Source organism: Heteronotia binoei, chromosome 4 (assembly GCF_032191835.1).
Source record: "Heteronotia binoei isolate CCM8104 ecotype False Entrance Well chromosome 4, APGP_CSIRO_Hbin_v1, whole genome shotgun sequence".
NCBI classification, from domain to species: domain Eukaryota; kingdom Metazoa; phylum Chordata; class Lepidosauria; order Squamata; family Gekkonidae; genus Heteronotia; species Heteronotia binoei.
Window position 1 is genome coordinate 40,944,732 of NC_083226.1, and position 11,523 is coordinate 40,956,254.

General features: G+C 46.4%; 1 protein-coding gene and 1 long non-coding RNA gene across 2 annotated transcripts; one reads left to right on the forward strand and one right to left on the reverse strand.

Annotated features, from left to right (window-relative positions):
• Positions 1-2,567: 2,567 nt before the first annotated feature.
• On the reverse strand, positions 2,568-4,089 carry TMEM215 (transmembrane protein 215). The gene has a single exon (XM_060237169.1). The coding sequence runs from the start codon at positions 3,547-3,549 to the stop codon at positions 2,827-2,829; it is 723 nt and encodes a 240-aa protein (XP_060093152.1). The 5' UTR covers positions 3,550-4,089; the 3' UTR covers positions 2,568-2,826.
• A 506-nt stretch (positions 4,090-4,595) lies between these two features.
• LOC132570508 (uncharacterized) lies at positions 4,596-11,117 on the forward strand. The gene is made up of 2 exons (XR_009555323.1): positions 4,596-4,786; positions 10,756-11,117. It is a non-coding gene; the product is annotated as an uncharacterized LOC132570508 (long non-coding RNA).
• Positions 11,118-11,523: the final 406 nt, after the last annotated feature.

An 11,523-nucleotide genomic window follows, 5' to 3' on the forward strand; every position in this document is an offset into this window, starting at 1 on the left:
GTTTATCATAAAAGCAAATTGTACCTGGCTCTGATGGGCCAGGAACCAGCAATGTTATTAACCATGCCCCAGACTTCCCAGAACCAGTAATGTTTTAAGAGCTCTGCTTTTTAAAGGGGGAGGAGACAAGTGTACTTTCATTTAATAACTATACATGTGGTGCTTTAAAAATAAGAAAGGCCAAGAGAACTATCAGGAAGGAGAAAGAATGCAGAATCAGTATTTCATTCACTGCCCAATATGTCTGTTAAATCTCTCATGGGAGGGTGCCAAAAGTGGATTGCAAGGGAAAAAATTCACTGTGTCCTGATAATCATGTCGGTCTAGGCATCCCTGGAAAACATTACATTTTCTAATCAGTGAGGTTGCGAAGAACAGGGATGCAATAAGGCATGCAAAATCAGTTAAGGGGCAAGTATGACTCAGATAGTCAAGTCTAGCCCAATCTCATCAGATCTCAGAAGCTAAGCAGGGTCAGCCCTGCCTAGTATTTGGGTGGGAGACCTCCAAAGTTCTGGCACAGAGTCAGGCAATGAACCACCTCAAACCACCTCTGAATGCCGTCCTAGGTAGCCTGTTTTTGAAGATTAGGGGAAAGTTGATGGTAGGGGGTGCCCAATGCCTGGAGAACGAAAAGAATGTTCTGTCCCTTCATTAGATGCTTAATGGGGCATTATTTCCCTCCAAGAAATGAAAAGGTTCAGCTGCCCATTAAGCCTCTAGTAAATGTACTTCATGCATTTGGTGAAGTGGGTTCACAAACAGGAGCGGATCTATATGTTTATTGAGGGGGGGGGGCGAAATTAAAAAATGACGCCCCCTTATGGGCTATTCTATCTTATGGTCCCATAGAATACAATGGACTCCATGCCCCCTTCCCATTTTATGGAGTCAGCCCCTGCTCTAAATTTAAAATTGTGAATGCTATGTTACATTGGACTTCAAATCAACATGATGGCATAAAGTGATGGTTAAAATGGAGTCCCACAGCATCCTCAAATGCACCTCATGAAAGGTTATGCGGAAATAAAATGTTAGCTTTTAAGGTTCAAAAACTTGAATTCTTGATACTGCTGTGACAGACTCACATGGATTCTCCTCCAGAAAGACCATCACCGAAAATGGTGTAACATATGAACACCTTCAAAAACACTTGTAATCCCAAATTCATGGAATGCTTTTCAAAATGGGTAGATTCCTTAAGAGATGAGGATAAATATGCACCTTTACTGTTTGCTTTGAGTTTTCTCAAGTTCTGACCACCACCTTATTGCAGGATGATGTAGGTTGAGCCGCCTCAGCTTGCCCACTTGATCTTTAAGATGACGAAAAAATAAAAAAATAAAAATACATGCTGCACCCCCCCCCCAATGACAAGCCATAAGCACACAGCCCCCCCCCCCAAAAAAAAAGCTAAATGGTGACCCACCTCCTCTCCTTGCTAGCAGAAATCAAGAGACAGGGAGACTTCAGAAGCTCTCTCTTTTCCAACAAGAAATGGAGTTCCATGATTGGAAATTCACACCAATTATTTGGCACTTGCAAGCAAACATGGGCAAAGTAGGGGCAATACGGATTGGGACCAAGGAGCTGGGGAGAGCTGAAATGGGGTGTTTGTTAGGACAGTTTCTTGATTCAGGCCAGTATTTTAGACTGCCTTGGGTTAAGCACAGGCCACTTAAAGCGGACTAGATGCATAAAAAAACAGAAAAGAACAAAAGAGGAAGTTTTTGAAGCAATTTAAATCAGGAGTAATTTTGTAGAAAAAGAGGTGCCGGAGCTCATTAGCACAACTCATTTGCATATGCCACATACCTCTCACATCACTGGAAGGGATATTAAATTATATAAGCTCAACATCTACCTTAAAATGCTTCCTGAATTATAATCATCATAATAAAACCTTACTCCCATCATACTTTTTAAATTTCTATCTCCTATGAAGCCATAGTGGCATGAGGAAGATTTCCATTATGTCTGCTTTATATGTTTTGATTATTTCTCCATTTTTGCAGGGAAAAATATTAGAAAGTTTGTCAAATCTTAAGAGTTCTGCAAAATTCTCACAGGGGGTTTGAGCAGTGGAGCCCAAAAGCAAGTATTGGGGTGGGGGGGTAAGAAAGAAAGAGCACAATAAAATCTAGAGGTTCTGGAGCTATGCAACTGTGTGCTCCTGCCCAAAATGAGACTTCATTAAATTAAGGGTGGGTGTAACCTGGTGCACAGATAGAATGCCTTTATTAAACTGAGTCTGTTTAACCCTGTGCTGTCTGGTGATTCTTATCATGCCTGCCTGGGCTTCTGAATAGTACAGGGAAATGGGCAGGGGAAACAAAAGTTGATCCAGGCTACTGCTCCACCCACTCTCCCAGAGCCAATAACCCATCTGGCATCCCAGTCCCGAAATTCCAGCAGTCTAGTCCTAAATTCTGGTCTGCCATGGTATGAACCGTCATGAATTGTGGAATTTTCACCTCCAATTCCTGCAACATTATCTACCAAAAGCAGCACAAACTCTACAAACTGTCCTAATCATTTTTTTTTTTAAAAAAGCAAAAGGACCTATCCTCTTTAAACATGCTAATTATTACTTAAGGGGAGGGGGGAATTAAGTATTTCAGGCACAAAAGGTTTGCGTTTCAGTCACATACCAGGCTTGAAAGTTAAGAGCTGAGGATTGTCCCATGCAGTGCAAAACGAGCCAATACTTAATAGATATATATTTTTTTCAGAGCCGAAAGTTGGGAGCGTCCATTATTGTCAGAAGTACATGGGCACATGAAATAGCTTTCTCTCTCTCTGGGGAGAAAGCGCCTAGCGGTCCTTTCAAACGATCGTCTCGTGATCCGAACAGATTTCCTCGCTGGGGTTGATGTAACAGCAGTACCTGTCGTAAGGGCTGCCCTCCTTGTAGGAGCAGACGATGACGCTGTCTTTGGGAGCGACGAACATGTTGTCCTCCACATCAGGGCCGGCGGTCGCCCCTTCCAAGACCGGCGAGTCCGGCTTGTCCAAAGCACTGTAAGGGCCGCCCTCGGCCACGAACACATTCCCAGGCATCTCCGGGTAACAGTTTTCCAAGTATCTGAGCATCTCCTCCTGGTTCACTTTGCTGAGCAAGTTCTTGCCCTCCCGGGCGGCGGCGGCGGCCTCCCCTAACTTTCCTCCCTCCTCCGGCATGGCTTTCCCCTCGAGGGTGGCGTAGGCTTCCTTGGCCAGTTCATCGCAGCTACCCTTGCCCGATTCCAGGTCGGAAGGGGTCCGCAGCAGCTCCAGGGCGTCTTTGTCTTTGGGTCTCTTGTGGCAGCAGCAGCGGCCCGTGGGGCAACATCGGCTCTCCGGCCACTTGGTGCAGCCGTCGGTTTTCCTGGTCAGGGCGATGGCCGCGATGCCGGGCAGGCAGATGGCCGGCCCGATGGCCAGCAGAGGGATGTCGCCGAGGGTCTCCCCCTTGATCCCCGAGACGGTGAACATAAAGCCAAACACGAGGAAGACGCTGACCAAAGCCACCACGAGTCCGGTGCGGGGGTTGATGTCGTCGGGTCTCATGGCTCGCTAAACTGGTCGGGTCATTGGAGCTTTTTGCCTCACTAAGCAATAAGGGGCGGGGGAGGGGTCGGAGAGAATGAGCGACGCTTGCTCCCTTTCCTGAGAAAGATAGTTCGGGGGGGGGGGGGGGAGGAGAAGCGAACTCCCAGTCCAGGAAAATTTTGCAGCGGGCGTCTCTAGTTCATCCCTTCGCGGCGATCTCCCCCGGCTCAATGGAGCGCGCCTCGCCCGCGCCCCCCCGGCATAGCTCCGCAGCTTCTCCGAGGCAGGTTCGCCTTCCCCGCTCGCCGCCGCCGCCGCCGCGCTCCTCTTCGCGCCGCTCAAGCCGGCTTGGCAAAACCGAGCTGCCTTGTTGGTCTCGCAGTCTTACACGGCCAAGTCCCGTGGGCCTCTCTGCCGCTGCTGCCCTGCTTCGGATCCCAAGCCAGCTCTCCAGGAGCGGGGAGAGCCATTAAAAGCCATGGCCAAAGTTGCATGCCAAAAGAGCAACCGCCACCTGCCCAGCAGCCAGCCAGCGAGGAAGTTACAGAGTACCGCGCATGGGCCACCGGCGCTGAAAAGGGGGATGGGCTTCAAGTCGAAAGAGGAGTTTAAGAGAACAGAGACTTCAAGAGCTGGGCGTGAAAACTCGAGTCCTGAACTAAGGAGTCAAGCCCTCGCAACTCCAGGGGTTTGACGGCACTGATTCTGAGCGCATTCTGCAGAGATTTCCTATGGAAATCTAAGGAGGGTCTCTTACTTTGGAGTAAACGTGCATGGGAGGGATGGGGCAAGGCGAGAACCACCCTCCCGAAGACTGCTAATAAGCACCGGCCGACAGCACTGGATATCCCGCGGGGGATCGCCTCTCTGCTTCTGAAGACACAGGCTGGAAATCTCGCAAGAAGGCAGGTACGGATCTGCAAACTAGAAGGAACCTGTTTGTAGGTGTATGTGTGTTTGGTTTACCACGCGTCTGTACCTACCTATGCGTGTGCGGGCTGCGGGAACCACCGGCTTCCCCCGAGCATGAGCGCGCTCGCTACTGCGTGACCTCTAGGGGCCGCGCGCACTTCGTTCTGACTTCTTCCTTTCGCGCCCTCGGAGCAATTTACCGCCTAGTAGTTCCTCAAAAGCGGCGCCGTTGGTCCGTCTCCGCACATGGCGCCCAACGCCAGCCGCCTTTCTAGAGCGTCTGCGCTGTTTTCGTAGCCCTTAGGCTCTCCGGCCTTGCTGACGTTGCGACCTGGCTTAATTGGTTCGTAGGAGAGAAGTTGTTGGAATGGCAAGGGAAGAGCCTTGCCATTTGGAAAGTTGCAAGTTACAAAGATACTCAACGTTCCGCCATCCTGTTTCCTTCCAGCTGTTCAGAGATAGCCCCCCCCCCCCCCCGCCGGTGCTTCTGGGGAGCCCTCAAAGCACAAACCAAGGAGTTCTCGTCGTTTGGCCCTTGCCAGCGGCAGTCAGAGGAACCAAACCTATGTAAATTGGCACTGGGTCGTGGGAATTCGGTTGCGCTCCCCAGTGCTAGGCAGAATGGGAGTAATCCGTTCCTGCTCCATGATTTCACAGATTTCTCTCTCTTGCCTTGGTAGAGCAAAAACACACTTTCCCCCTCTTGAGAGCCAGTGAACCTCCTCCTCCCGGACAAGAAGAGCTCGGTTTCGATTTACAAGAGACTGAGTAGGGAAGGTTAATTTTGTTCTGCTTTTGCTGTGGCTTTTATCCTCCTCTCAATTTCCATATAAGAAATGTTGAAAAGACCAATGTCTGCACTGGTTATGGTGCCAAATGAGCTGGGAGACCCAGGTTCAAATCCGCACTGTAGTGGAAGCTTGCTGGGTGACCTTGGGCTAATCACACTCAGCCCACGTCACAGTGTTGTGAGGATAAAATGGAGAATAGAACGCTGTAAGCTACTATTGGGGGAGAAAGGCAGTATATAAATAAGTCACGTAAATAAAGATATATTGGAATATATCTTTATTTATTGGAATATAGCAGTAAATGGACTTTATAGCAGCTTAATGGACATTTATAGGTTTTTAGCCTTTCTGGATAGGTTGGTGTGGGCCCCCCAATCTTATTGAACTTGAACTTTGGAATTTGGAGAAAGTGCAGCAGGCTTCACCACCAAATGGCTCCCACAAAGGGGTCTCTCTCTCCCCAAAATAAATTAAATGAAATGTTTGGGGCAGATGAAGAATTTAATTCTTTTGCAAGGACAAGTTCATTTGAAATAAACTCTGGTGAGTGGCTCTGATTACATGTCTTTGCGTGATGGGGATTCTGATATGTGAACCTAGACAAGACTGGTACTGTATACAGTAGTTGTTTGTGATGGTGATTCTTTCTGTGGCAGCTGCTAGGAGGGTGGGGTGGGTTTCCCTGCGGGAGGGGAGGGGAGGGGGTATAAATATGCCATTCTCCCTTTCTCCTCCTCTTCTCATCTGGCTCTAGTTATACCCACTTCTTGTAATGATTGTCCCTTCGTCCCAGAAAGTTACTAGTGAGGACGGAGAGTCAGGCCCCTGGACTTTGTGGGAGACAGCTTTAACCTGAATGCAATGGCTATGGGCTAAGGGGGCGGAGGAGGCTCTGAGGCTGTAGAATATCCATAGTCTTATCACCACATCTTGAGACAACAACTTCCACCTAATGAGCGAGTGGCCTGATTTTAAAGTAATGTGAGGAGTGTATTTTTTTAACAAAACTTGTGTGGAGTTATGGGTGGCAGGAATCATATTTAAATTGGGTTATAATACCTCCATGTGCAGTTCTGGCATGCTAGGAGTCCTTGGCCTAAATGTAGGCTGCATACCACATTAAAACCATGCGCATAAGCATCAGTACCTAAAAATGTCAGTCATGTAGGGTTGCCAACCAGGAGCTTCTAAGGGCAGGGACATGAGGGAGGTGCTGTCAGTGAACAGTGTTGCATCACTTCCAGGAAAATTTGGAAGTGACATCACTCCACTCTAGGAGTTGCTGCAAACTCTATGCCAAAACCATATTTTTTTCCTGGTAGTGATGTGATGCCATGACAACAGTAATATTTCATTTTCCTTCCAGTGGGCAGTGAGAGCTGGGGTCAGGAGATTATCTGCCTCAATGGGTAAGGGAGGAGGTTTGGTGTAGTGGTTAAGAGTGCAGACTGTTATCTGGGAGAACCGGGTTTGATTCCCCACTCCTCCACTTGCAGGTGCTGGAATGGCCTTGGGTCAGCCATGGCTCTTGCAGAGCTGTCCTTGAAAGGGTAGCTTCTGTGAGAGCTCTCTCAGCCCCAGCGACCTCAGGGGTGTCTGTTGTGGGGGAGGAAGGTAAAGGAGATTGTAAACCACCCTGAGACTCTTTAGATTCAGAGTGAAGGGTGTATAAATCCAATATCATTTTCTCAGTGGAATGCCAATTAATGTGGCATGCTGCCTTGATGTTCTTTTACAGACATGCCTAGTGTCACCTTTAAATTAGGCCCTATGGATTGAGGCCATCAGTGTCACTCATTTGGCAGCAGCATAAGCTGTCAGTATTCATGGCTAGGACTGGGTGTCTGCTCCTCTAATGTTTGTTCACTCGCAATAACAGGCTGCAGTCTGGCATGTTAGTTAACCCAGCTTGCTGGTTAACAGTGCTGGTAATGCAGCTTAACTGTACATTCTTTGCACATATGAATGATCAGCCTCTGAATCTGCCTGCACTGAAAAACAATTCTGCAAAATGAGATGTGAAAGGTCTATCTTTGGTGCGATGCCTGTGATGGACCCTTTACATATGTGAATTATCTTTTGATTTGCAGCCTCAACATGCATGTATACACCTGCCTGTTTTGTAGCAAAGTCCAATGATGCATGAATATTATAGGCTGCTTGAGGGGTTTTTCGGAAGACAGCCAGACTTGCGTGAACTGTTGCAAAGCAGGGAAGTATGCTGACCATGGGGTTAAAAGCAGCATCATTACATCCACATATTTTTGCACCGGGCTGAATTTGGTTCCCAGTTCCTGAACCAGCATCCTTATTTTTGCAGCTGTCTGGGCAACTGAACTTTATCATGTGTTAAATTGATGGTGTCAGTGGCAGCAAAGAAGGTAAATTGTGTGGTTGTCTGCAGAGGTGAGGTAGGCAGTAACTAGAGATGGGGCTTTTTTAATAGTGGCATCTCACTTTTTAATGGCCTTTTCCTTCTAAGCTTGTCTTTCAGGTGCCGAGCCCAAACATTTCTTTTTATTCAGGCTGAGGGGTTGCTTCTAGCTTAAGGACTTTAAAAAAATTGTTGTAGGGTGGTGACTGTTTTTAAGCCTGACAGTGGCCACTGAGATCTCAGAGGGATTCATTTCTTAAAGAGACAGATGCTACTTCTATTATTTGGGAGTTTTTGATGAGTTGCCAAACTGGGTTGGGTCAAATTATAAGGTGCAGGCTCTGCTTGACTGGGCCCACTTCACCATGGGAAACCAGTAGGGACTTGTGGGGGGCACATCACTTGCCCCTGTGCCCCCTCCTAACATTATTTTTTCTTTCCCTCCTCCTGTCAGCCCCTATAGCTTCCCCTTTCGTAGCTTTGTAGTTTCCTTCCCATCCACCAACCTAGCTACCTATTTCTGCCCCCTAGTCTTCAACTGTATTTATTATTTACTTCATTTACATTCTTCAGCTGTATTTATTACTTACTTACTTCATTTACCTTTCTCCACAATGAACATCCAAAACACTTTACATTATTCTCCTTCACTTATTTTCTTGCCACAATACTGTGAGGTGTTTATGTTGGTCTGAAGCAACAGAATGAAGTTTGAATCTAGTGGTCATGGAGTAGAAGGACAGGTCCTCTTGTGGATCAAAAACTGGCTGAGTAATAGGAAGCAGAGAGTGAGTATAAATGGGCAGTCTTCGCAGTGGAGGACGGTAAGCAGTGGGGTGCCGCAGGGCTCGGTACTGGGTCCCATGCTCTTTAACTTGTTCATAAATGATTTAGAGTTGGGAGTGAGCAGTGAAGTGGCCAAGTTTGCGGATGACACTAAATTGTTCAGGGTGGTGAGAACCAGAGAGGATTGTGAGGAACTCCAAAGGGATCTGTTGAGGCTGGGTGAGTGGGCGTCAATGTGGCAGATGCGGTTCAATGTGGCCAAGTGCAAAGTAATGCACATTGGGGCCAAGAATCCCAACTACAAATACAAGTTGATGGGGTGTGAACTGGCAGAGACTGACCAAGAGAGAGATCTTGGGTCGTAGTAGATAACTCACTGAAAATGTCAAGACAGTGTGTGTTTTCAATAAAAAAGGCCAACGCCATGCTGGGAATTATTATGAAGGGAATTGAAAACAAATCAGCCAGTGTCATAATGCCCCTGTATAAATCGATGGTGCGGTCTCATTTGGAGTACTGTGTGCAGTTCTGGTCGCCGCACCTCAAAAAGGATATTATGGCATTGGAGAAAGTCCAGAAAAGGGCAACTAGAATGATTAAAGGGCTGGAACACTTTCCCTATGAAGAAAGGTTGAAACGCTTGGGGCTCTTTAGCTTGGAGAAACGTCGACTACGGGGTGACATGATAGAGGTTTACAAGATAATGCATGGGATGGAGAGAGTAGAGAAAGAAGTACTTTTCTCCCTTTCTCACAATACAAGAACTCGTGGGCATTCGATGAAATTGCTGAGCAGACAGGTTAAAACGGATAAAAGGAAGTACTTCTTCACCCAAAGGGTGATTAACATGTGGAATTCACTGCCACAGGAGGTGGTGGCGGCCACAAGCATAGCCACTTTCAAGAGGGGTTTAGATAAAAATATGGAGCAGAGGTCCATCAGTGGCTATTAGCCACAGTGTGTGTGTGTGTGTGTGTGTGTATATATATAAATATATAAATTTTTTGCCACTGTGTGACACAGAGTGTTGGACTGGATGGGCCATTGGCCTGATCTAACATGGCTTCTCTTATGTTCTTTAAGACCAACAAAATGTAATTCTGAGTATGAACTTTTGTGTGCATGCACACATCACCAAATACATTGAAACAGTTTTCCTCAAGTCTAAAATAAAAGCTATGTTAGATGGAGAGTGTGAGACTGGCCTAAGGTCACCTAGCAAACTTCATGACAGAGTGGGGATTAGAGCTTCCACAGCAGAGTGGGTTTTCCTAGGTCCTAGTCTGAAACTGTAGCCACTATACCACACTGGATTTCTTGGGATGACTGCTGTTGATCAGTAGGAAGTAGCTGGCCTGCACGAGTCATGGACGTTGTGTGGTAGGAAGTTGCCTGGTGATTGCTGCCTGGCCTAGTCCTAATGAGTCCTTTCTCTAAAGGCTGGAACTGCCCTGGGAAAGTCCCGCTCCCTGTCTTTTACTGACAAAAACCAAAGTTGGCAAAACTGTTGTGGTTGCCTGGTATCATTTTGTGGTTGCCTATATCCACCTCTGAGGGCATTTATTGCTTAAAGCTACAGATGTCATTTTGGAGTGTTTTAACACCCCCATTATTGCTAAGATTTCCAGTTTTTCTGCAGTCCTGGGGCTTTTCTCAGGCTTCTGGAAAGATTAATCTTGTCTGTCCGTGGACGCAGCACAGCTCTAGATTTAAGTATCCATAGATGGGACTATGTGTAGCTTATGTAAACTTTAACTGGAACACTGTACACCTAAAATGGTGTTTTAAAAAAAATCTGCTAAAGCATTTCTATGAATCTCTTTAATGTTATAAAAAAAGACTTTGCTTGACAGTCGCTTCACATTCTCATTCCATCTACTCCAATACAACTTGACGTAAATATTTCATTTTTAAAAGAGCTATGTTTGATTGTTTTGAGCCACATTTTGTTCTGAAGCCATAGTTTACTTCACATAATCAGCTTCTCCTGCAGCTTCTGGAGGCTTTCTTTCTTAGCAGGAACTGTGCCTCTAATGTGAGATATGCTGTGGTCTTTGTTCCTCTCATTTATGGAATTGCGCTTTGTACTTCTGGCTTTGTGATATACCGTGAAACTAGCTAGCCCCTGGGGGAATCTGTTCTTGAGAGCAGTTTGTCTTGGGCATGATCTATGGTGAAAATTGCAACAACCTTGGGAAAAGGTTGGGTTTAGTGTGAAGCTGTAGATGTAAGCCAAAGTGATACATGGGGAATGCAGAATTATTTAGCTGTGGTCGCCATATGGGGAAGCATATGCACCAGCTTGTTTTTTCTCCCCACCCCCACACTGTGCTTGAGATTTGCTTTCTTAAATTTTCACAGGCATTTCTTCCGAGGGAGATCACTGAGAAACTGAGAGAGGCAGGAAGCTGAAGTTGTGGTTGCTGACCCTTGTCTTCAAGAAATGTTATTTATTCCAGAATACAGCTACGAGCAACACAATGGGAGTCCCTTATCTCAAATGCCAGCAGTGCCATAAAACTCTCTGAAGCAAGAAAAAGAGATTCATGGTCTTCTACTCCCTGTTTTAAATTTGATATGGCAGCCTCTTGATGTGGCAAGTAAAAAGTGTGTGAAAAAGTGTGTGTGGATTCAGATGTTGTATGAATCACTAGAGAATGAATGAAAATCAATGTTAACATTTTCTGAACTTTTCTTAGAATAACAATATTAGTTCATTTTTACATTTGTATCACTTCCTTATTTTGATGCTTGGCTGTCTCTTAGAGAGCTCATGGATATCGGGGAAGGGAGGGAGAAAGATGAATAATGATGACTGAAAAGCTAACTTGTTTTCTTTCTCCCACCTTAACTGTGCTAGTCAGGGCTGTAGGAGGGGCTGCTGCTGTTCCTGTGGTCTCTGCCCAGTTGGATAGAGGGTGGTACAGAATCTCCCCCCCCCCCATTTTACTGTGCCACCTAAAGCTGCTGTTGCTAGGCCAAGATAGTGTGAGCAGGTGAGAATCTTACCCTCCCCTCAACACTTTTACATCTGAGAGCCAGTGTAGTATAAGAACATCAGTCTCTAAGCCAGCTGGGTGACTCCTGTTGTAGCAGGAAAATAACGGAGCTGCACACATTACTGGTATG